Source organism: Vombatus ursinus, unplaced genomic scaffold, assembly GCF_900497805.2.
Source record: "Vombatus ursinus unplaced genomic scaffold, bare-nosed wombat genome assembly UNPS02011613.1, whole genome shotgun sequence".
Classification (NCBI taxonomy): domain Eukaryota; kingdom Metazoa; phylum Chordata; class Mammalia; order Diprotodontia; family Vombatidae; genus Vombatus; species Vombatus ursinus.
The window spans coordinates 1,330,200-1,356,512 of record NW_020951391.1 but is presented as its reverse complement, the minus strand read 5'-3'; the positions used below and the strand labels follow the sequence as shown (position 1 = coordinate 1,356,512).

The following is a 26,313-nucleotide window of genomic DNA, read 5'->3' as shown; positions in this document are numbered from 1 at the left end:
TGTGTGTGAACGTGCCCCTGTAAGGAGGGAGGGTGTGTGTGTGTTAGCGCGCTCACGTAGTGTGTGTGTGTGTGTGTGTGTGTTTTGAGTGTGAGAGTGTGTGTGTGTGTGTACGTGCGCGCGCGTGCCCCTGCCTCTCTGTGTCCCTTATTCTGGCCCTCAGTTTTCCTCTTCCCGCTTCCCCCTCCTGCTGCCTGGCTCCCCCTCCCTTCTTCTCTCCTCTCTCTCTCTTTTCCTCCCTCCCTCTTTCCCTCACTCTTTCTCTCTCCCTGGCTGCTCAGCCTCCCCAAAGCCCCAACCACCTGTGCATCTGAGAAACCTAACTCCTTTCCTTGGAGCCTCGGGGAGTTGTGCCCTGGGGGGGGAGACAGGGGCAGAGGCACCCCGCCGGGAGGGGGCTGCCTGCCTCTTTCCTTCTCCTCCCTTCCCTGCACCCCCCCGTTCCCCCTCTTCTACTCCGCCCCCCCCCCCACCCTCAGTCTGACGCTGCCTCTTCGGGAAGGGTGTTTAGAGGGCAGCGGCCGCCCCAAGCCGGAGCCCCGCAGCGCTTCTTATGATCAGCTCGGTGTGTGTATCCTCCTACCGCGGGCGTAAGTCGGGGAACAAGCCTCCGTCCAAAACATGTCTGAAGGAAGAGATGGCCAAGGGCGAGGCGTCGGAGAAGATCATTATCAACGTGGGTGGCACGCGACATGAGACCTACCGCAGCACCCTGCGGACCCTGCCTGGCACTCGCCTCGCCTGGCTGGCGGACCCCGACGGAGGGGGACGGCAGGATCAGAATGGGGGCGGCGGCCGTGCGGGGAGCAGCAGTAGTTGCGGTGGTGGCGGCAGCGAGTTTTTCTTTGACCGGCACCCGGGCGTCTTCGCCTATGTCCTCAACTACTACCGCACCGGCAAACTGCACTGCCCTGCCGACGTGTGTGGCCCGCTGTTCGAGGAGGAACTCACCTTCTGGGGCATCGATGAGACGGACGTGGAACCCTGCTGCTGGATGACCTACCGTCAACACCGAGATGCTGAGGAGGCGCTGGACATCTTCGAAAGCCCAGACGGCGGCCCTGCAGCCGGGGAGGAGGCCGGGGAGGACGAGCGAGAGCTGGCCCTGCAGAGGCTGGGCCCTCACGAGGGTGGCAGTGGAGCCGGCCCTGGGGGAGCAGGTGTCTGCAAAGGATGGCAGCCTCGGATGTGGGCACTCTTTGAGGATCCCTATTCGTCTCGGGCTGCCAGGGTGAGTAGACGTCTCACCTCTTCTCTTCAGGTGAATTCCCCCAACCAGAGATATAAGGGAGGTCATGTCTTACCCCGGTTTTGAGCTGTGATGGAAAAGAAGTTGGATTTGGGACTAAGGCCTGGACCTTCTTCCCACTGGGTGACCCTGTGTCTTTTTACCTCTTTTCTCTCCACCTGGGGCCCTACTTTCTGAGCAGCTTTTTCACCTACATACACACTTGCCCAGAAGATTTGCACCTGTACATTTTCTTTCGCATCTTAGACTCTGGACATCATTAACTCTCCTCCCCATCCTCACATAATCCCTAATCATGTCCCCATCCTACCTGCTTGTCCTGGCCTGCACCCCATTCTGAGACTATTTGAGGGTGTTACCTTGGCCTGTCCCCAAATAGAAGCCTTCAGATGTGCCCTATAACTGTTTCTGGGACTCCTTTAGTACAAAATTCCTCCACCTGATAGACACACATACTCTCTTTACAATTTCCATATACATAGGAGTCAACAAGACGCTGCTGGACAGCTGTATAATGACTTAGTTCTTCATAGGCTAGGAAAGAGTGGAAAAACAAGGGCAGGGCAGGGCAGGGTTGAAGGTGAGGTAGAGATGAGGTGGGCTAGGTATGGTCCCACTTGTTTTCGGACTTTTAAGGAAGTGCCACAGATAAGCCTAGAGCTCCAGATCAAGTCTGTGTTTAATCAGAAACCTCACTAACCTTTGACTTCATTGGTCTTGACCTCATTTAGGGGTTAGACAAGAAGAGTGCCCACTTTCCCTGGCTCCAGATGACTCGGGCACGGATTGGGCTTCCTGTTAGGCAGCAGACTGGGTTGTAGCTCTTCTACCCGTACTTCTTCATTCCTATTCATGGCCCTGGATGTGTGTGTGTGTGTGTGTGTGTGTGTGTGTTTTGTGGTGGAGAGGAGAGGAACCAGGATAGTTTGAGTGAATACTACTGCTCTCCTACCAGGGAGAAGGGGAAGGTAAATCATCCCAGTCTCTACACACACACACACACACACACACACACACACACACACACAAAACATGGAGGGAAGAAAGAGGGTAAGACTCCTACCCACACCATTATGCTTATATGACTAAAATTTTAAAAATAGTTATAGGATAGAGTTTGGCCCTTAAAATAACTGGAGTCAGCTATGGGGCAGGGACCCTTACCTGACCAGCTATAACCCTGGCCCAGGGTCTCTTCAGCTGTGGTTCTATATAAAGCACTAGTAGTTATCATCCCACCCTGACCCCTCACTCCAGCACAGAACATTGTGCCTTGTACATAGTGAGTGGACTTTTATCTGTTTGCTGAATTGAACTGGGAAAAAGCAAAATGCTTTCTTCTGGGAGTGGTAGGTCACCTTAGAAATACCAAGTTGTCTTATTAATGGGTCTTGTAAGGCAGCCACCATCCCCCATTGCACCCCATGCCCAGTATCTCCCATTCTAGACCTCAACCCAATCACTGAAAAGTTCCATTTCCCCACTCTGGGGAGAAGAGAGCAGAGCAGAAATGAGCAGAGTAGGAGATGGAACTGAAGGTAACGAATGGGTGGGGTTGAGTTGGCATCCTAACTAGAAAAAAGTCTCCTTCCTCAGAAGGAAGGGAGGGCCAGGGCCAGACGGCAGTCCCCTATCCTGTCATGTTGTGAACACCAACTTGGGCAGCAGGGACTCCTGGCCCATGCTATGAACTTAGACAAATTCAGTATGGTGTGTATTGGCTTCTTCCTGGAGCAACCTAGAGCCCAGGATTAAAGGGAGAAGAACATCTATTGAGGGTATTTGGGCATCCTGGGGTCTTTGAGACCACCTGTTCCTCCAGTCTGGCCTTTGGAATCCTTCCTCATAGCTGATTTCACGAGTTCCTTGAATAAGGCACCAGGACACTACTGTTAGGCCAGTCATCTGTACTAATGGTGAGTGGGGGGAGGGGGCAAAGATAACCCCACAAAGTAAGATAATCCTCCCGATGGCTTCCATTTGGTTCAGGGTCCAGAAGTGGAGATGAAGAGGCCAGAGGATTATGAGGGATGGGACGCTGGCTCTGACTGAAGTGGTGGGCAGGCAGCCTAGGAGGCAGGAACAGAGGGTTCGAGGTTCAGCCCTTTCATAAACTAATAGCCAAGATGCCCCATTTTCCAGCCAGCTGAGGCCTTTGAGGGTTTCTTACCCTTCTGAGGTTCTTCCCCCCAGGATTGCCCCTTTCCCTGTGACAGTATCTACCTCCCAAGTTCTCAGAGCAGACCTTTTGTTTGAGCATAGTACTGCCTCTAGCCTGGACTCAGCCAAGGGTTTCCTGTACCTCTTCTGAATTTCTCAAGGATACCAAAGCAGAACTAAATTTCTCTGACATTCAATGCTATGGATGGTCATGGACACCTGCTAGAATGGTACTATAGTGGGGCCCGTTGATCCAAATCTTGAAATGAACACGTCCAGGGCTTAAATATCCCAATTGGGCCAAGGGTGCCCCTGGGCTTATAGGCAGTGATCCCTTTCTTGAAAATTAATAATAACTGACTTTAAAAAGTGCTTTAAAGCTTGCAAAACACTTTGCACATATCTCACTGAGATGGAGTGTCCTAAGAGAAACAGGGATGTGAAAAACCCTTCCAAGATTAGAGCTTCAGCAGGGTTGAGCCTCAGATTCTTGGATCCATACCATTGTGGTGGGAAAAGCATAATCGTATAGCATTCAGAGCTTGAAGGGACCTAGGTACTGGACTTGGGAATCAGAAGGCCCGCCCCTTCCTACCTGTGTGACCTTGAGTAACTCTCTCTAAGCCTTGGTTGCCTTCTCTGTAAAATGGGGATGATCCTGGCACTACTTCTACAGAGTTGTGTGAGGAATCATAGTTTTAGAACTTGGAAGGGATCTAGAAGTCATCCAGTCCAACTGCTCATTTTACAGATGTGAGAAATGAGTCCCAGAAAAGTAAAGAAACTTACCCAAGGCCACACAAGTTAAATAGCAAATCCAGAATTCAAACACTCCAAATCTAAGGTTCCTTTCACTATTTCATGCTTGGAAGAACTCTATAGATGTCACCCCTTTAGGAGTTCAAGACCATGGAGGGTATACTGGGAGACAAGGGGAGTAGAATAAGCATTTATTAAGCACCTACTATGTGCTGGGCACTATATCTTTACAAATATCATCTCACTTTGGGGGAGGCAATTGGAGTTAAGTGACTTGCCAGGGTTATACAGATAGTAAGTATCTGGGGTCAGATTTGAACTCATGTCCTCCTGATTCCAGAGCTAGTGCTCTATCCATTGCACCATCTAGCTGCCCCTAATGTTATCTCATTTGATCCTCACACTAACCCTGGAAGGCAGGTGCTATTGTCACCTCCATTTAACAGTTGAGGAAACTGAGGCAGGCAAAGGTAATGTGACTTGCCCTGGGCCACAGAGCTTGTAAGTGTCAATGAGGTAAGATTTGAATTCAGGTCTTTTTTGACTCTAGGCCCAGTGTTCTATCCACTGGGCCACCTAGCTGCCAAGGGAGGGAAGTGCAAACATCCCCTTCCTGAATGAATTTGTTAACATTGGTGTTTAGGCCCTGACCTTGAGTTAGGGAACCTAGGGCAGAAATCAGTCCTATTGTAGGGGCTTATGAGGTAGAAGTCAAGAGCCCAGGACCAACTAGGAGAGGAGAAGGGCCACTCAGACCCCAGGGCATTTCTCCCAGAAAGCAGCCAAGCAGCCCAGTCATTTGAGAAGTGGATTATAACAGCAACAAAATAGAAATAAGTTAAAATTGAACAAAGCTGGTTATGGGAGCCTGTTGCTTAGTTACAGGCCTGGCAGGGGCCCCGTATAAGTTCAAATCCAGGTAGGTGCCTCATTTTTGGAGATCTTTTACCTTCAAGGTGCTTCTGGAGTCCAGCTTGAGATCATGGGAATTGTCTCAGCTCCTGTCTGCTAATGTTCCACGCAGCAAACTCCTCCGGTAAGGCTAGTGGGTCTGGCCCTTGATGGGAGTTGCCTATTGCCCAAGGGCAGGTAAGAGTATTTCCTGGTGTGGCTTGAGGACCAGAGTTAGATTAATGGTGATTTTGATTGAGCTGCCGCAAACCAAGTAATCAGAACCCCCTCCCCGGAGCCAAAAATAACTGCAACCAGTTTTCTGTGGGGCCTTATAAAGTCACAGAAGAATAGAGTGTCAGAGCCACTGGGGACCTGAAGGATCATCCAAGTTGTTTGGTGATGCCCTAGGGCAAGGACTAGAATTTATAGTGAAAGTCGGAACTGGAAGGAAACTTAAAGGTCATCTAATGAAGACTGAAATGCAGAGGTCAAGCGACTTTCCCAAGACCACCAGCCAATTTGTAGCACAGCAAGGATTATATCCTAGGTCTCCTCACTTCCCACCATCCCACTTTGCTCCTTTTTTTTTTTTAAAACTGTAGTGATTTCTAAATAAGCCCCTCTAGACAGGTGGAATGAGCCTCTTTCTGTGGGAATGGAAGAACGAAGGAGTATCAGCTTCTTCCTTGATATTTCTGGCCTGTGAAAATTGTTAGTGGGATCCCTCTCTTCTGTCCTTCCAGTGGATATCACAGTCTCAGCGTGGGCAGTGGCTTCACCCAGGTGCTATTGGCAGGGCGAGCTAGGTCTCCTAGACAGAAAAAAGGAGAAAGACAATGGCAGGGGGCAGCTAGGTGGTGCAGTAGATAGAGCTCCAGTCCTGGAGTCAGGAGGACCTGAGTTCCAATCCAGCCTCAGACACTTGACACTTACTAGCTGTGTGTCCCTGGACAAGTCACTTAACCCCAACTGCCTCACCAAAAAGAAAAACAAAGGACAGACTTAGTAGCCGTGGTTGGGTTCTGACACACCAGAGCTCTTGTGTGGGGAAGGCTGATAGGGTTTGGTCCAAGATGCCACTTTGAAGGCACTAACATTTGTCCAGGCAAAGATGCGGGTGGTTCTGCACCTCAGGGCTATAATTTAATACTTGGCTTTTCCCTACTCATGTAGCTTCTCATAAGTGGTCAGAACAAGTCAGGGAAGTGGTTCTTTTCATCCTTGTCTCTTCTCCAATCCCTTCCCAAGCCCATTGTTATTCAGTTTCCTATGCCCCTCTCTCCCTGCCAACTGCACTCCCAAAGTTGCCTCCTACAAGGCCAAGGCACAGCCTGAGCTTAGACTAGAGACAGGAAGAGGGATAGAGATAGGAGTTACGGGGGGTGGGGAAGAATGACAGAAAGTGCTCTGAAGGATGCCCAGGGATGGCTTTTACCCTCAAAAGAAGTGGAATAAAATAAAATCATTCTAAGAAGTAATTGGAATGCCATTTACCTGCCCACCTCAAGGCCCTCGATCTTGCCCCAAGAAGACCTACCCTTTTTAGAGGGTTGCCTGTGAATTAAAATGATTCGGGTATCTGCTACATGACAGATGTGACAGATTTGAGCTTGGTCCTTGGCCCTCCTGGGTGGGCTTTTGGTAGCTGCCCAGTCTTTGCCAGAAAAACCAAAACTCTGAAAGGCTGTGCCTTCTGCTTTGAGCCAGTCCCCCCGACCATGACAGGAGGGAGATAGTAGCCAGATCTCCTGGGTCCCTTAAGGCAAGGGAAGAAGCCTGGGTTCTAAGTTCCAGACTCCTTGGCCTGAAGCAATTTCCTAGTCAAGTCTTCTGTTTTTGTTTTTCTGTCTCCTCTCTAAGCAGACTAACATTTGCTTTTGAACATCTTGTTTCTGGGACAATGAGGTGTTTGTGTTGTTTTTTGAGTGTTTTTGGTGCTGGGGGGGTTTGGGAGTAGGATAGAGAAAATAAACTTGGACTATTTTGGAAAGTGGAGAGAAGTACAGAAGGGGTGGAGTAGAAATCTAGGTCCTTGTGGCCTCCACTCCCCCTACCCTTTACCTTCCCAGGGTGGGGATGAAGGGGGAGAGGAGAGTAACTGGGGCCTGAGTCCTAGTGTACTACTTTTTGGCTTCAAAACACAAAACAAGTCAGTTGACATCCAGCCTCTTAGTAGTCTTGTCCAGCTACTGCTAACCCTGCACAGATGATCATTCTTAGGACGATCGAAGCATCGGCTGAACCCAGGGAGACTCAGCCTCTGGGATTTTTCAGGGGTAAGTGATAGAGATCATGACCTGATCTGACTTGGGTCCTTTGGAGTGTTCACACTTTTCATCGAATCTGCTCAGGGTCCAGCCCAGCATGGACTGTCCTGTCCCTAATGCCAGCCATGGACAAGATGCCAGGCTAAGCACGGAGAGATGTAGCCCCTTCTCTGGGCTGGCTAGGAATGATGATAGAGGGCTGGAATTTCACACCAAAGATCACCTCAGGGCACAGCTGCTAATGCAGCCCTGCTATTTGAGAGCAATCTCTCTCCTGAGCCCCAGGCCTAGTTTTCCCGGGGACTATTTTCTGCTATGAGGTTCCAGGGGATGTTGCAGTCACTGGGCGGGGGGGGGGGGGGGGGGGGGGGGGGGGGGGGGGAGACCAGTCTACTAGAGTCTCAGATAGAAAGGTCTTCTGTCTGGCCTTGACTAACTGACTCTCTCCTTGGACTGAAGGGATATCTTTGACACTCAAGATTAGTTTTTCTTTTCCACAGCATGGGCAAATGACCTTCACTAGAAACAAGTGTATCAGAGTTAGTCTAAAGATCAAGGCTTCCAAATTTGAAGGAGACTTAGGCCAATCTCTTGGGCCTCAGTTTTCTCATCTGCAAAATAATTCGGTTGGACTAATGATTTTAAGGCCACTTTCAACTCCAAAATGTTATAATCCTATGATTCTCTTTCTTCCTCCTCCCTCCCTGCCTAGCTCTGTCCCCATACTGGGTACCTGGGCACATTCGGGAAGCCCTGAGACATACATACAAGGTTGGTGGAAATAGGTTAGCATGAAAAGTTTTTGTCATCTGCTTTGGACTAGGAGGGGAAACTGAGGAATCCAGACCTGGTGATTGGAAAGGTATACCTGTTTACCTGCTGAAATGTTTGCCTTTAGGGATTTCTGGCAGAAATTTGGGGTGACCTATCCCAAGTCCATCAGCACCCATCTAAACATTGCTAATTGCTGTTTCTGTGGGATCTGCAGACAGAAAAGAAGCTCAGTCTTCAAATGTTGTCTCATTCTGAAACTGAACAGCCCTACTCCCATCCCCCATCCTCCATCCCCTGAAGTCCTGGGAAATGAGGTTCTATTTCTCATCTTCACTTTCTGACAGGGGAGCCAATATAAGGAGCATCAGTAGGTGTCTCTGACTCGATTTGAGTTTATAGCAACCTGTGTCCTGGTATAATAAAAAGCACACTGAGAAAGACATCAGTGCCTTTGCCACAAACCTTTTTTTTTTTAAGGGGGGGGTCACTAACTCTTCATGTAAGCTTATGGCAAATCAGGTCATCCCTCTGGGTTCTCATTCACGTATCTGTAAAATGAGGGGATTGGGTGTGCTGGCCCATACCTGTCCTTCCTGCTACCCCAGGGAGGCCGAGCCTGGCGGATGGATTAAGTTTGGGAGTTCTGAGCTGCAGTAGAGAGCTAAAGCTGACTGAGTTTGCACACTAACTCTAGCACCAATATGGTGAACCCTGTTTGTACCCCACCCCCTTCTCTGATCCCTCTTCCTATCAGAGAGTGAGAGGTCACTGGGCTGCCTAAGGAGGGACAAACTAGCCCAGGACAGAAATGGAGCAGATCAAAGCAGGTCAGAAGTGGGACTGGGCCATGAGTAGCTTCTGCATTTCCAGCATAGGCGAAATAGAGAGACTCAATCTCAAACAAACAAACAAATAGATAGATAGATAGATAGATAAATAGGTAGATGCATATATAAAATATTTGTCTACATGTACATACACATATATATGCATATTTGTATGAGTGTATATATATATTACATATATGTATATTATATGTGTGTGTATGTATATGTATATCAGTCACATAAAGTGAGAGAGATGAACTAATTAGGCTCTGGATCTGGCAGGGAGCCTTAGAGATAATCACTTCTCTCACTCTGAGATTCTTTGGTCTTTAGTTTAGCTTGAGAAGTATCTACTAAAAACATCTTCTATGTGCAAGGCATGAAAATGACTGTAAAGATAAATGAGAATCAGTCCCTGCCCTCAGGGAGTTTACAATAGCACCATGTAGGAGATAGGACAGGGGCACAATGACTTTCTAAGAGATATTTGGGCATAGTACTCTGGTGGGAACTACACACACACACACACACACACACACACACACACACACACACACACACACACACACAATTCAACTCACTTTTTAAAGCCTTTCAGAGAACGGAAGAAGGATCTTTCACCTCTCCTCACCCTATCACAGTTCTTCAAGATCAGAAAACATCAGGTCAGGTTTCCCACCACCCCTCCAGTCTGACTTTTCTAGTTCCCATCAATGCCTTCAAGGGCAAAGTAGGGGAGCTTAAAGAGACCTAGTTATTTGTGCCTGGAAGCATCTGTCCAGCACCTTGCCTTATAAGTTGGGAAACAGAGAGGAAAGAGGGGAGGAAGAGTTCATCACTCAGTGGTGAGGGGCAGCACAGGGCTGTTCCTAACTGAAGGCCAGTTGGAGATAAAGGGGTTTGAGCTTTAAACCAGCCCTGCTTCCCAGCAGTCTCAGAAGCCCTGCTTCCCAGGGTAGGGACTGCTTCTGGGGGAGAGTGGAGGTGCAGCCAGAAACACCCCTTAGGCTGTGAAATAAGTGGACTCCTCATCACTGCACATGAAGCTAAGTACAAAATCACTCAGTCATTTAAAAAAATAAAAGTACCAGGTCAGTGTTGCATGAGAAATAGTTCATTTTCAGGCACATTGGGGACCAGACTCTGGGGATAATTTGAGGGCCTTTTGAACTAGCCCCTGGGACTGATAGGCTACTCAGCCCCAGTGGGTTTTCCCAAAGAGGTTCTTTAGAGGCAGTGATGTGCACTGGGGAGGACACTCGCCTTGGACTCAGAAGACCTGAATTTGAGTCCCACCATCTGCTATTTGTTCCCTTGGACAAGTCACTTCCATCTACTGGAGCTTCCGTATCCTTCTCTGTGATTTAATTCAACAAATATTTATTAAATACCTACAATGGGAGTGCCAGCTAACCTTGGAAGCACAAAGCCCTGGGTTCAAGTCCAGCCACTTGCACACATCAGCTAGGGGTCCAGGGGCAAATCGCTTGACCCTCCTGTGCATGCAGTTCAGCTCTCTAAGACTACAGGTTATAGAGAAGACAATTCTATTACTACTACTAATAATAATAATAATCATAGCTAACGTTTATATAGTGCTTTAAGGTTTACAAAGCACTTTCTATATCTTATCTCATTTGATCTTCACAACAAACCTAGGTACTATTATTATCCCCATTTTACAGATGAGGAAACTGAGGCTCAGTGGAGGTCATGATGTGGCTTGCCCAGAGTCACACAGTTAGGAAGGAGGGGTTTGAGGGTGGATTTAGTCTTCTAGAGTCTAATTGCAGCATGGGATGCCTGAAATGAAGAGGCTTAAAGGTTTCCATACTCTGATGAAATCCCAGGTTTATACTATTACCCACCCACAAAAATGTTAGGATTAGGGGCACAAAGATGATAACAAAACTATGTCTGTCCTCAAGAAATTTACATTTGTCAGAGAGAGCTTTATCATCCTGTGAAAGGCTAGAGGAGGGATGACAGCTACCAATCTCATGGTGTCTTCGGGAGGATAAGACAAGATAAAGCATGTGAACACACTTTGTCGAATCTATGGTGCTTTGCTGTGCAGTGATATCATAAGACATTGCATTTCCACGGTGCTTTTCCCCCCAGGAAGCCTGCAAGGTAGGGCAAGGACTGTTACCCTCATTTGAGAGCTGAGGAAACCGGCTCTGAAGAGGTCTCTAACTGTGCCAGGGTTGCAGCCCTAACCCATGGCAGAACTGGGGTCTCCAGCCAGCTTTCCTGACTCTAGGTCCCTCAGACCACAGGACAGAAGATGGTCATTGCTTAGAAATGGCTGAAAGTGCTTAAGCTAAGGAGAAGGGCAATGAATTATGTTTCTAGGGAGAGAGGAAGTGGCAGATGAGAGAAAAGCTTCCATTCCAGCTCTCCTGAGGAGTGAAATATATTCTTTTGGCTTGGGGTTAGAGAAGTTGCAGTGATTTCACTTGATTGAACCATCTAGATCCCTAAGATAGAAGAATCATTTAGTAAAAGAAAGAAAAAAACACCTGTGGGTTGGAATGAGAAACTTGAATTCCATACTTTAACTACCTGCATGACCCTAGGCAAGTCATATAGCCTCTGGGTGCCTCAGTTACTTCAGCTGTAAAATGGAGACAATAAGATATCCAGCCTACTTCACAGGGGTTGTTGTGAGGCTTAGAAGAAAAGATTAAATGAGAAAGTGCTTTGAAAAATAAAAACAAAAAGCACAAGTTTGTATACAATTGCTAATGCAAACTAGGCAGCTAGGCATCACAGTGGGTAGAGCACCAGGTCTAGTGTCAGGAGGACCTGAGTTCAAATCCGGCCTCAGACACTTACTAGCTGAGTGACCCTGGGCAAGTCACTTAACCCTGTTTGCCTCAGTTTCCTCATCTGTAAAATGGGCTGAAGAAGGGAATGGCAAATCACTCCAGTATCTTTGCCAAGAAAACCCTAAACAAGGTCACAAAGAGTCAGATGCAGTTGAAAACAACTGAACAACATTTTATTAGACTAGAAAAAGTAATTTGCAGGACCATGGACAAACCATGGCCATTCACTTGGTGTTTTTGGTTTTGCAAGTTCCTTTTGATAATGACCCATCTCTGATCAGAAACAGAGAGGGTTGGTCTTTGGCCCTATAAGGAAACTGAGGCCTGAGAAAGCACAAGACAGCTCTTTCTTTCCCTTCCTTCCCCCTTGCTTTATGCTGAACTCAGCCTCTTGGCTCCTTTATCTGAACTTGTTTTTTTCCAAATTACTAATTAACTTAAAGCTTTGGCTCCCAGATGGGCCAACTTCCCCACTCAGGAAGCAGCATCATCCCCATCACCCATTTGTCTCTGCAGCCGTGCAGTGCCCACAGAGGCTCAGCCTCTATTCAGTCATCTCTAAGAGTCCAGCTTTAGTGTTTTCCACCCATTTTCTGGTGAGCAAAGTGAGGCTCAGGAAAGAAACTTGAGCCTCATGTGAAGCAGAGCCAGGAAGCTCATGTCAACTCTAGGTAAAACAGAACAGATTCTTCTGACCCTTTCTCTTTCCTTGGTAGCAATCTCCTCTCGCCTTCCCCCCCTCCACACATACCTTAATCAGGTGGGGGCTCTTGTGTTCTGGCTCTCCCTTCCCAGGAGCAAAACCCACTCTCAGGAAAGAACCAGTAGATCATTATAAATAAATGAAAAATCATTAAATTATCCTTCCCAGGAACAAGGTGAGGTAGTGAAAGGAATGGAGTCCAAATGCCAACTCTGCTACTCACTACCTGAGGAACAAATCAGAACTTTTCCAGGCTTCAGTTTCCTCATTTGTCAAACGAGGGGGTTAGATATGCTGACCTCTGAAGACCCTTCCAGCTCTTAATCTATGATCCCCAATCAATCAGTAAACATTTATTAAGTGTCTACTATGTGCCAGGCACTGTGCTAAGTATTGGGGATACAAAAAGAGGCAGAAGATAGTCCCTGCCCTCAAGGAGTTTACAATCTATGAACATTTGCATTTTAGCAAGAGAAGCGTCTCAAGACAAAAGTGTGACTCTGAAATTTCAGTTATCTGTGAGTAGGGTGACAAAGGTGTTCTGGCAGCAGGACTCCCTCACACCACTGAAATTGTACCACTTGGCAACTGCCGATCTTGCTCACTTCTAAGGCCTTGGAGACAATACCTTTCCTTATCTTGCCTAGCACTTACACCCATCATCTGGGGGTGAATGAATGGCGTCATTCCCAGGAGGTGTGGGTCTCCTTCACAAATGCTCCTAGATCTCCACTTTCCCTCTGCATCACCATTTGAGGAACTCAGGGTGTCCTTGGGGTCCCAGCCAGTAGCCTGTACTTTCCCTGCCTGTCAAACTGCTCCCCTGCACCCCAGGAGCCTATAGAATCAGGCAATAGGCATTGATTGTGCCCGGTCCCAATGCCAAGCATAGGAGATACAGAGAAAAAGCAAAAACAGCCCCTGCCTCCGAGGAGTTTAGATTCTAATGGATAAGAGATGACATGAATGAATCATCTACAGTAGAGGAAGGGAACCTTGCAAGGGATGATAGCAGGGGCTGAGGCAGGGATGGGATCAAGAATGCCCTCCTAAGGAGAGGCAGCCTTCAAGCTGATGATGGAAGGGCGCTAAGGGTTCTTCTAAGAGGGGAAGGTTAGGAAGGAGAGCGTTCCAAGCATGGAGAATAGCCAGCACCAAAGCAAAGAGACAGAAGATAGGGCATCCCTTGTGAAGAACAGCAGTGAGGCCAAGATGATTGATCACAGCATGCACAGAGGGGAAAGAATGTAAGAAGATTGGAAGGGTAAGAAGGGGTCAGCTTGTAATGAGTTTTAAATGGCAAACAGAGGACTTTATATTTGATCCTAGGGCCACAGAGTTTATTGAGCAGGAGAGTAACATGGTCAGCCCTGTGCTTCAGGAAAATCACTGGGAACTGAACAGATGATGGATTAGGGCGGGGAGAGACTTGAGGGAGGGAGACCAAGGAGAAGGCTAGTGCAATAGTTCAGGAGAGAGGTAATGAGCTAAGGAGTGGCTTTATGAGGAAAGGGAAGGGGCTGAGTGTACAATATGTAGAGAAAGAAATTATTAGATTTACAACTGGTTGGCTGTGTGGGCTAATTCAAAGATGTGGAAGGTGACACCAAGGCTTTGGACCTGAGTGACTGGAAGGATGGCAGTGCCCCTGACAGTAATAGAAAAGTTCAGAAGAGGGGAGGGTTGGGGATAAAGATAATCAGTCCTGTTTTAGAAAAATATTTGTCCCACAGGCACCAGTCTGGCTTTTCTACAGGACGGGGGAGAAGTCATTGCCCAATATGAGAATTTATGCTAGAGAGACAGCTTGTGATACTGGAATCCCTGAAGCTTCTCACTTGCCTCTCAGAGTCCCCAGGGATCTAGTCCAGGGGCAGGAGGCTGCAGCAAATGGCCTTTCATGATTCCTGGTAGCGTGAGACATCTTATGCCTCACAGTCTGAAGTCTGTGATTCTTCTCCCCTCTAATCATAGACTTCCCTCTCTTCTCCCATCCTAAAAGGTGCTCCCAACCCCAAACTCCTCAGTAGCTCAATTAGGAAGCAAAACAAAAAATATTTGATTTGAACTTGAAAGACCTGGGTTGGAATGATTCTGTATGACCCTGGACCAGTCAATTCCCTCTTCTGGGCCTCAGTACCCTCATCTATAGACTGGATGAACTCTTAAGGTCCCTTTGAGCTCTAAATCTTATGAACTTTAAGGTCCCTCAATTCAAAATGCTACAGGATCTGGATTCACATCCCTGTTCTTCCATTTCAAATCACCTTTGAGATTGGGGGCAAGTCATTTAACTTAGCACAGTGCTTGGCACATGGAAGGCGCTTACATGTTTATTGAATTGAATTGATTTGAACTTCCATTTCCTCATCTGCAAAATAAGGAGAGAAACATAGGCTGACATAATGGATAGAAAGCCAACCTCAGAGTCAGGGAGATGTGACTTTCAGTCCTAGGTCTAATAACTACCGGCTACATGAGAGATCCTGGACAAATCACTTAAGCTCTCAGTCCCCCCACTCCCACTCCAAGAACTCTCTAAACCCTAAGTTTTAAGGCAATCTCTTATCTTCATTGGTAGGGGAAATTTCCTCACTAAAAGTTCTCTACACCAATGAAATCATAGGTGTAGACCCCCCCCAATGGCAATAACAATACCTGCCCCACCTACCCCACAGGATTTGTGGTTAGGATCAAATGAGGTAACTTATGGAAAGCACTTTGTAAACTGTAGAATGGTATGTAGAAGTCAGCTGCTACTATTATTGAGGAATCTCTGAATCCAAGTGACATAATATCCCCATCCACCCACTTCCCCACCTCAGCCCCCTCCAGTCCTGGATGAGAAAGTGTAGGCATAGGCAGGTGGAAGGAGAAGATTTGGAGGGGGGGAAGGGGAGTAGGGACATGAGAGTAAAGAAGCTGGCTGGCCTCCAGCAGCTGAGATCCTGATGGGTGGCGGATGGCAGCCACATGAATAACAGAAAGGTTCCATAATTGGTGTTATTACACATGCATTTCATCTCCATTCATAATGGTTGGACACTTAAACCCAGCAGTCACTCAACAGAACCTTGCTCTCATCATGCCAGCAGTTGCATGGATCAGCCACTGTCACCAGGCAGAGAGCCTTTGGTATGCCCATCTCTCCCTCACCCTACCCTCATGAACTGAACTTCCCAGGAAACTTTGGGGCAAGAGTGATCACACTGTCTCCTCTCATCTGTCCCCTTCCCTCCTCACCTCACTTCCTTCAGAGGCTACCTCTTTATTCTTCAGTGTGGATTCAGGTCAATGTCTGGAATGAGAGGACACAGTGAGAGAGACTGAGGACAGTGGGATCATAGCTGGGTCTGTGTGTAGAAAATAGACTTTTCACAGAGGAAGAAACACAAAGATCATTTGCTCCATCCACCCACTTTTGGGCAGAACCTTTAAGCATTCTAGGTACCTTATCACCTTACATTATTGTAAGTTGCTTGAGAATAGGGACCCTGTCTTAATTAAATTTGGTCTTCCTTCAGCACCTAGGACAGTGGAACTGTACACAGCAAGCGTTTAATGTTTGTTGTAGTTTCCATTTGGTTCTACAAGCATTCATTAAGCATATCTACAAGGCACTGTGCTAGATAATGAAGAGTACAAAAACAAAAATCAAGACTTGTTTGCCTTCAAGGAGCTTACATTCTAATGGGGATGCAATATGCACACAGATAAATATAATACTAATGAGGGTATGGGGCAAGACACACATCTGACAAAGTGCCCTGGGAATATTTGAGAAGGGAGAATGTCTGGTGGGGGAGAAGGAGGGAGGGAATCAGGGAAGATTTCCTGGAGATGCAGGTACCTGAACCTATAAGAAGGGTAAGACTTCTGAAAGGAAGAGATGAGGAAGGAAGGAGTATATTCCAATCATGGAGTACAACTTGTACAAATGCAGAGAAACAGGAAAATGCCTTCCTTTTTTAGAAGGCATTTTTCTTACATTTGTTAATTACTGCCCATAAGAAGGTAAGATCTTTGGGGGCAGGGACCATCTTCACTTTTTCTGTGTATCCACAGCACTTAGCACAGTGCCCGGCACATAATACCAGCTTAATACATGCTTGCTGATTGATATACTAATGATATGTCCAAATGCTGGAACAGCTAGCTCCATGATGGGCTGGAGCATCGTGTACATGAAGAGGGTAACATGAAGTTAAGAGTGGGAAAGTCAGTTGCAGTGGAATGTAAACTCCCTTGAGGGCAGAGTCTATTTACATTTTGTCTTTGTCTCCAGCACCTCTCACAGATTGGATTTTATTGTCCAGAGAGATCTCCTGAGATGAGCATTTTGCACTCCTACTCCACCACCCATCCTGGGATCCTCCTCTTACCCCTCTTTGTCAGGCTACATCCATTGCCCCCTACCCCATGCCTATCCAGTCCAGGGAAGTACAACTTCCTCTCATTCACCCTAACCCCACCAGAGCCAGCCAAAGTGATATAACCTGGTGCCTCCCTTCCCCTTCCCTTTGTCTCCTCCCCCTGCCCTGCAGGTTGTGGCCTTTGCTTCTCTATTTTTTATCCTTGTCTCCATTACCACCTTCTGCCTGGAGACGCATGAGGCCTTCAACATTGACCGCAATGTGACGGAGATCCACCGAGTGGGGAACATCACCAGCGTGCGCTTCCGGAGGGAGGTGGAGACAGAGCCCATCCTGACCTACATTGAGGGTGTTTGCGTCCTTTGGTTCACGCTGGAGTTCCTGGTGCGAATCATCTGCTGCCCAGACACGCTGGACTTTGTCAAGAACCTGCTGAACATTATAGACTTCGTGGCCATCCTCCCCTTCTATCTGGAGGTGGGACTGAGTGGCCTTTCCTCCAAGGCAGCCCGGGATGTGCTGGGCTTCTTGCGCGTGGTCCGCTTTGTCCGAATTCTACGCATCTTCAAGCTCACCCGGCACTTTGTGGGCCTTCGAGTCTTAGGCCACACCCTCCGCGCCAGCACCAATGAGTTCCTGCTGCTAATCATCTTCCTGGCCCTGGGGGTCCTCATCTTTGCCACCATGATATACTACGCTGAGCGGATCGGGGCCAAGCCCTCCGACCCGAGAGGCAATGACCACACTGACTTCAAGAATATCCCCATCGGCTTCTGGTGGGCTGTGGTCACCATGACAACACTGGGCTATGGAGATATGTATCCCAAGACGTGGTCAGGAATGTTGGTGGGGGCGCTGTGTGCATTGGCTGGGGTACTTACCATCGCCATGCCCGTCCCTGTCATTGTCAACAACTTTGGCATGTATTACTCCCTCGCCATGGCCAAGCAGAAGCTGCCCAAGAAGAGGAAGAAACATGTGCCCAGACCTCCCCAGCTTGAGTCGCCAGCCTATTGCAAGTCAGAGGAGACGTCACCCCGAGACAGCATCTTCAGTGACTCTAGCCCCCCAGTGGGGGAGGAAGGCATGGTGGAGAGGAAACGGGCAGGTGAGGCTTATATGGGGGATGCTGGTGGGGTGAAGTTAAGGCCTTCAGATGACTCTCCTGCCTTGTGATCTGGGCCACAGGTTTTAAGGGGACTGAGAGGGTGGCTCTGGCTCAGATCCTTCTAGTGTTGTTGATTCTTGATACTGCATTTACCAGACTATGAGATGCACTTTTCTGGAAAGGAAAATATTGGCATTAGGTTGCCCCATGTCATATAGCTGTCTGCCACTCTGGGGGACTTGGAGTGAGCTCCCTAGGGTTCGCTGCAGGTACTCCTCCACTAGGCAATTCAATTCCAGGAGTATTTTATTTAGTGCCTACCACCATTAGCCAGTCAACAAGAATGTATATGCCAAGCACTGTGCTAAGTGCTAGGAATACAAAGAAAGCGGGGGGGGGGGGGGGGGGGGGGGGTCCTTTCTTCAAGGAGCTCACATTACAATCAGGGGAAAAATGTATAAATAGCTAAGTATATAGAAGACATATACAGAGTAGATGAAGGTTATCTAAAAGAACACACCATTCAAAACACTGGAGATGTAAAGACAAAAGTGAAACATGATGCCTGCCTTCAAGGAGCTTACATTCTAATGGGGGATACAATATGTATATAGATAAGAAGAAGCAATGATGTAAATAAAAAGGGCATAAAGGCAATGTGCCTGGTGCCCTGAGACACAGGATCTTAGATTTAGAAGGAAACTCAGAAGCCATCTAGACCAACCCCCTCATTTAAAAAATTTATTCATTTTCAACTTAAACATAAAACGAGAAAAGAAAAAAAAAGGACATTTCCATGTACCCAGCAGAACACAAAGAGAGGATCCAATATAAAACCATGAATTTTCATTTTACACTGTTTACTTTTTTAAAAAAAACCTATGTAATAAATACTACACATTGTTTTCAAAGCTACCCAGCTTTTCCATGCTTCCTTCTAAATTTCCTTTTGTTCTTTAAAGCACACTTTTTATTTTATTTTTCCCCCACCCCCCCCATTTTTATAGCTAGGGAAACTGAGCCCAGGTCCCTTAAATCAGTGCTCTCCTCCCTATATCACTCTAGCCTAAACTCTGGCAGGACTTAAATCCTTCCTGAGTCACTTATTGTTTCTGGGTTTTGCTCTCCACATCTGCAAAATATCTATGTCCTCTGTCCCAGACAATAGTGAAGATATAATGAGATGATAGAAATAAAGGAGATTTGAAAAGTTAAAACTACTTTATAGAGTAAGGGATTAGCATGACAAAGGCAGTATGATGTAGCACATAGACCGCCAGATTTGTTATCAGGATGATCTGGGTTTGAATCTCACTGTGGACAAATCAGTTCACCTTTCTGAGACTTGATTTTCTCATCTCTAAAATGAGGATGACAGGATTGTTACAAGGTTCAAATGAGATGATGTGCATAAAATACTTTGTAAATCTGACAGTGTTATGTAAAGAGCAGCTATTATTAAATTGTTAAGGTGAGATCACTGACCTTACAAGATACATCAGCAAAAGAAACACTTGCTTCCAAATATTTCCTGGGGCATCTCAAAACCTAATCAATAAGGTCAATTAAGGGTAGCTCAAGGCTGCCTTGCATTATGCTTAGCCTGGACCAACCCTTTATGGGGTCCTAAGTCCAGATTTAGCCTCTTGGATTTGAAATGGATGGAGAAAAATGGAAGAAGGTCAGGTTCATATAATAAGCTGAGAGTTAAAGGGGATAATCAACCAATGAGAATACTGAAGAAAGTGAAGAAAAGTTAGAGGAATGGGGATCATGTGGCCTGGGAAGAGAAGGCTGAGGGTAGCCTTCATGTTATTCAAAGACAGGAAAGGCTGTTTTAATAGTTGGTTTCTGCCTCTGCTTAGGATTGAAAGAGAAAACTCAACACACAATGGATTCAGGTTTGGCTATAAGAAACTCTTCTTGACCGTTAAGTATTAGAGTGGATTTCTAAAGGAGGTTATGAAACCCATGTCCCAAAGTCCAAAAGACCGGAAGGAAGGAAACAATCATTGCTTAGCCACCTATCATATACCAGGAACTGTCCAAAACATTATGTGGTGTACTTAGGCCACAGACAAAAATGAAACTGCCCCTGCCCTCAAGGAGATTATATTCTATCCATCTATTTAATTATATTTAAATTGTATACAAGATAAATAGAACATAAACTTAGCATGCAGGTAATCGCAGCTCTTAAACAAATATTGACAATCCTTTAACATTGGTAAAGAGGTTTAACCTTTTTAAAGCACTTTTATATCTACTCTCTCATTTGAGCATCACAAATATTATTTCAATCTCTCTAACCATCTATCTATCTATCCATCTATCTATCCATCCATCTATTTCACTACCCATCTATCTAACTATCCATCTATCTCTCTAACCATCCATCTATCTATCCAACTATCCATCCATCCATCTGCCTGTCTATTCATCTATCTCTCTATCCATCTATCTAGCTAGCTGTCTATCTGTCCATCCATCCATCCATCCATCCATCTATCCATCTCTCCATCCATCTATCTCTAACTATCCATCCATTTATTTATTCCTCTGTCTATCCAATTATATTCAAATGTATACAAGACAAATACAGTGTAAATTTGGCTGAGAGGCAATAGAAGCTCTTAAGAATATTAATGATGACAATCCCCTGCTTTCATAGATAAAGAAACTTAACCTTTCCAAAGCACCTTTCTATCCAGTATCTCATTTGAGCCTCATGAGCAGTCTGGGAGGTGGGTAGCCCTGCCTATATGCTAGACCTCACCAGAAGGTCAAGGAGGGAGAAGCTGGAGGGAAGGTCTAAGGAAAAGGGGCAGATCATTGGAAAGAGGGGCCCACCTGGAAGCAAATGGCTCTTGGAAAGCTGCCAAAAATTGCATGAGACATCCTCCAGCCACAAAGAGCTTATCTACTTTTTTAGTTCATCTGTGCCATGATTTCTCATCCATAGAAGATGAGGAAGCACTAGCCAAGCAAAAAAGCTAGCACATCGGCATTGGATTTAGGGGCTTGGTAAGAGGGTCAGGTCCGCTATCCCTGGGTATATGGTGAAGGTCATAGGTTCATTTTCATCATCAGCTCATAGACTTAAAGGTATCAGGGAACTTAGAAGTCATCAAGTCCAATTCTCATTTTCGGATAAGCAAACCCAGATATAGAGATTTTAAGTGAGTTACCAAGAGTCACACAATCAGTGTTTGAGGCAGAATCTAAACCAGATCTTCCTGACTCCAAGACTTTGTCTATCTGCTACACTCCACCATCTCTAAGATGACCTTTCTCTCCAGAATGGGAGGCTTCTATGGGTAGGCAAGAAAGGATATGGTATCATAAGGACAGCTCCTTGCCCAGAGCCCTGACCCACTAGTGCCAGGTTGACCCCCCTTGAAGGGACAGAAGAGCTGGAGCTGAGCTGCCAGGAAACAGAACAAGCCCCCATGAGGAGGGGTCTACCAGGCAGTCTTTCCTTCCCCATGAGTGCAGACCTTTTAATCCATACTGTATTTCCCCTCTCCTTCCTGCCCTTAACAGATTCCAAGCAAAATGGAGATGCAAATGTGGTGCTGTCAGATGAGGAGGGGGCCTGCCTTACCCAGCCTCTGGCCTCAGCCCCGGATGAACGAAGGGCCATGCGCCGTTCTAGCACCAGGGACAAGAACAAGAAAGCAGCTACCTGTTTTCTGCTCAGCGCTGGAGACTATGCTTGTGCTGATGGCAGTGTCCGAAAAGGTAAGGACGGCCCTGCTGTCCAATGGGGTAGGAAGGAGGGTGTCTAGGGACAGGTGAGCCAGAGTCTGAGGTCAGGGGGTCCCAGGGTGGGGCCCTTTCCACTGTCTTCTCAATATCATAGACACGTCTCTGAGGCCAAACCACACCTTTGAATTAGGTCCAGGCTTATCTGCCCCATGTCCTTCTGTCTGTGGCTGTTCCTGTCCGCTTCTCCTCCACCTCTTTGTACTGACCACCAGCTCTAGTGTGTATCCCACACTAAGCCTATTCTTCCAGGGACTTATCTCCTCTCTATAAACCCCAGTTTAAATGCCTTCTTTCTTCCTCCATCTTTCACTTCTTGGCCCTCCTATACTGTTGACTCTGGCTGTTTGACCCTTCCTGGTACCCACAGCTGAAGTTCAGTAGTGTCTACCCCCTATCCCCATAAGCAGAGCCCTGCTTTCCTCATTCATCTCTTTATCCACTGCCTTCCACCTCTGCCATCACCACCAGCCCTTCTCCTCTGCTCCTGAGCTCTGGGACTTTCCTTTCTAGTTGGATTCCATTCCATTTTTGGTGCTCTGGGCTACATTTGGTCTGGGCATGAGATGCTCCAGGAGCCCTGAAATGTCTTTCTAGTCTGCCAGGATTTCCCAGGCCATTTTCTCTTAGACAGCCCCCAGCAGAAGGAGAGTCCACAGCTGTCCAAAGGCAGGACTGCTTGATAACCCTGGATGAGGGAAGTATAAAAATATCAACCCTCTAAAACTGGGATTCTAGAACTCATGTCCCACTTCTGGATAAGGATCAGACCTTGGGCTCAGGCTAGCCCAGGAAGTCAGATTCCCCATAGTTTGGAATAGTCAAGCAGAGAGGAATGCAGCCATTTAGGAGGCCTTCCTTAGCCTGCCTGTGTCTCCAATGCTAGGCCAGGCTAGCCCATACCCAATGCCTGCCAGCACAGAGCATTGACTTTGGAGAGAACCTGGGTTTGAATTCCACCTCTAACTCTTGTGACCTTGGGCTAGGTTTGGTGTTGAGATATTTTCATCATTATCATCTTCCTGGATTGCCTGGGTTACCCTGGGACAGTGAGCTCAGCTCCAGTCCTCTGGGGATTCAAACAGCCAAATAAGGATATCTAAGGAACAATGGTTGTAACCCATCTAAAAGCTGCTTCTGTCATGGCACTCGACAATACGATTGCTTCTATATCATGACCGAATCCCCACTTTAAATGTTGTCAGCCCCTTCATTAATGTTTATGATGGGGTTCAGTTTCTGACCCTAGGCCTAGGAACAGCTCACCTCCCACCTATACACTTGTATCTCATTCACCTGGGCCTAGCTAGAGATTCTGCCTGGGGGTAGCTGTATGTTCTAAGCTGGAGCATTTAGTATGTGCTTCCCCAGCAGTGAGTGCTTGCACCCTGTCCTGGGCCTCTCCTTGCCCATCTGACTATTCCCTCCACCCTGTACCCCACATCCTCCATGCCTCTGACCCCCAGCACTCCTGCCCTAATTTTAATTATGCCCAGCTCAGCTCTAAACATTTATCCCTGGTCAGTAGGACTGCCCAAACCCCTCTCCTCAACTGAGTCCTTCCCTGTCCTTTTCTCTCCAGCCAAAGGCCCCAGAGTACCCAGTCCCTGGTTCTGCTTTAGCCTGTCCCCACCTTTTCCCTCCCAGGGCCATATCATTGGTTCAGCCCAGGTACCTACCAGCTCTTTCTTCTACCAGACCTTCTAGGAATTTACCTTCCATGTGTAAGAATTTTCATGAGCATTAAGCTAACAGCCCTCCAGTAACATTGTTTTTCCCAAAGTCATCTTTTCATGAAACAAGTTAACAGTGGCAGGGTGGTGTAGGCCTGCAGTTTGAAACTGTTAGGTCTACTTAGAGAGGAAATCCTATGGCTGAATTGAAAATAATCAGACTCTGGAGAGGGGTACTTCAGCCTTATTTGATTCCTGTACTCAACTCCCTTGTGCAACACGCCTACTCAGTTAAGCTGGAGGGACAACCTGGCCCCCATGTAAGAAAGGGGTCCCAGTTGGTACCCAGATAAGATATTCATTTTTGGTCCCAAAATGAATTGCTGTATTGCCCTAGGGGAAGCATGTGCTGTTTCTTTGCCTCAATGACTGTTTCTGTGAAGCAGGGACCAGAAACAGTGGTCTGCGGTATACTGAGAGTGGGAAACCTACTCCTAAAGTCCTGGGGTTGACAGCTATGCCCATTAGGAATCAGCCCAGAGCTCTTGGCAGTAGGGGATAGGTTCTCACAGGAAATTGTTACTTAGCTCCTGCTCTGCTACCAGGCCCCAGGGGTCCCCTGCCTGGTCAGAGGATGAAGAGGAGGTAGGGGGCTGGGGTATAATTAGATGGCTGACCCTTGCACTGAGGGAGAGCAGAGGCCTGAGGGGTTTTGGCCACATGAAAGAAGTGTTCCCAGGTTCAATTCAATGGCTAAATAGTGTCTGAGCAGATGGCTCCTTCCCCTTTCCATCTGAATCAGCCGCCCCAGCCCTAACCGACGGCCCTTTGTTCTGCCCCCATCCTTAGTGGCTTTGTACTCAAGGGCAAAATGAGCCCACCCACAAACAAGGTTTTCCACTCTTCTTTCCCAGATGCGGCACCTCATCCCAATGGTGAGGGCCTAGGTTTCAGTTCAGAGAACAGATCTGGGTTCAAATGCTACATCTGACATTGACCACCTGTGTGACCTTGGGTGAGTCATTTTACTCCCATGGGACTCAGTTTCCTGATCTATAAAATGAGGGAGGTGGAGATGGCCTCCAAAGTCCCTTCCAGTCATAAATCTGTGATCCTACTATTATCTACCTTTCCACGAGGAGAGAGTACTGTCAGCCAGTGAGTGCCTTAGTGCATATGGGTCTATGTGCATGGCTGTGTTTTCTGCACATGTGTGTGTGTGACATCAGCGGAATAAACAGGTCTTCCGTGGGCTTCTGTTTCAATAACGTACGTGGAAGGGTATCAGAGAGAGTATGTGTTTCAAGGTTGCATCAGCGGATGGGGAGGTGCCAAGGATGGGGGAAGAGAGGACACGAGCTGGAGGAGTGGCATCTGGCTCCGGGGGCGTCCACATGTTGGCATGTAGTAAGAGCAAGAGCTCCGTGTGTGGGGGGGGGGGAAGGGAAAACCTGCCTCCTGCTGCCAATACAGCCTGTGCCTCGGGGAGAAGAGGCCTCCGGGGTACCCACTGGGCCCAGCTACTGTGTTTGTGAGATGCCTCTACACAGCTCCTTGGTAACAAATATGTTGCTTAGCCAATTAGAATGACCTTCATGAGGGAACAGGTGGGTTGCTGGGAAACAGGCCCTGCTAAGCAAGCGTGGCAATTAGCATTCTCGAACCCCCAATGCTCAGCAACTGTCCCCGAACCTAGTACCCGAGCCCAGTTTGGAAACAGCATCATGGGGGAGCAGCTGTGGAGCCTGGCCCATAGGGTTAACCTAGCTGACTTCACAAGAACCCCTAGTAGACTCACCATTTACTGCTCCCTAGCCAGGTGCTTCCAACCCCCCCCCCACCCTTGCTATTAGAAAAGGAGGAAGATGATCTGAGTAAGGGATGCTCAAGGTCAGGGGAGGCCTGTCTAGGAATGAAGGTGTGACAGAGGTGGGATGGGAGTGATCTAAAGGGTAAGTGAGCATGAGAATCACATCGGGCCAAGTTCTCTGTGCAAGAAGGATTTATCCTGCACATTTCTTCTGGGAAGGGAAGATTTTGTTCCCAGGCGGGAAATGAGAGCTGGTAAGCCAGGGGACTTTTGACCCTGGGGGTTCCCTTTCAATGCCCCTTGGTGAAAATACTGCATAGCTTAGCTGGGCAGTGAAGCCTTCTCTCATCATGCATCTGCCTTTTCTTCACCAAGGCTGTGAAAAGTCCAGAAGCCTAAACAACATAACCGGAGCAGCAGGAACAAGTCTGGGGCTCTCTCCACTCACATCGCGCTACAGCTCACCCTACCCTCCAAGAAAGCTCCTGCTCTCCCACCCCTTCCATTCTCTAATGGGCCCGACACATGGACACGCTGCTTCTTAACCAACCCGTCTCCAGTGCCACCGTGCATCGAGGCTACTCCAGCTCACTCTCATCCTCCTCGCCCTCCCTCTGCCTCTCCCATGCCTACCTCTCTCCCTCTCCTCGCCATGACTCACGCTGCCCATATTGATGCTTCCCAGACCCCTACACTATCCCTTCCCAGCCCCCACTCCTCTCCTGCTTAGGCATAACAGCCTGCAGACTTTGGCCACCTGGGCCCCTCACTCCAACGGCACCCCGCTCTTCAGAATTCTCAGCTCTGGAGTCATTGACCAAAAGCAGAGAACTCCACTCTGCTGCTCCCCTCAGATTCCTAGGTTTATCCCGAGAGGGCAATAAGTAAGACTCTTCTGGGCCCTGGCCCTCATCTGTCTCAGGGCTCCCTCTCTCCCTGCTCTTCCCTGCTGTCTTCATTCTGGGCAGCGCTATGTGGGTGCATACACAGGCGGTGCCCCCCACATATATATCCTAGAGCCTGCTCAACTATGCTGGGGCCTTAGCACCTTTCTTACCTTAGACATTTATTTTTTTAATTGCAACAAATACATTCCATTTCCATGCTACCTTTAGCCAGT

At 47.6% G+C, this 26,313-nt stretch overlaps 1 protein-coding gene across 4 annotated transcripts in view; it reads left to right on the top strand.

Moving 5' to 3' along the window:
* Positions 1-503: 503 nt before the first annotated feature.
* KCNC4 (potassium voltage-gated channel subfamily C member 4) overlaps positions 504-26,313 on the top strand; it is a 68,172-nt gene continuing 42,362 nt past the window's right edge. For 2 of the 4 annotated variants that reach the window (XM_027856712.1, XM_027856715.1), the window contains exons 1-3: positions 504-1,231; positions 17,009-17,945; positions 21,489-21,686. In XM_027856712.1, coding sequence (XP_027712513.1) covers positions 554-1,231; positions 17,009-17,945; positions 21,489-21,686 — 1,813 coding nt within the window. In that variant the 5' untranslated portion in view covers positions 504-553. Of the gene's footprint in view, positions 1,232-17,008; positions 17,946-21,488; positions 21,687-24,297; positions 24,386-25,568; positions 25,875-26,313 lie in introns of those variants that run through there. The other 2 variants (XM_027856713.1, XM_027856714.1) reach the window with 2 other exon arrangements.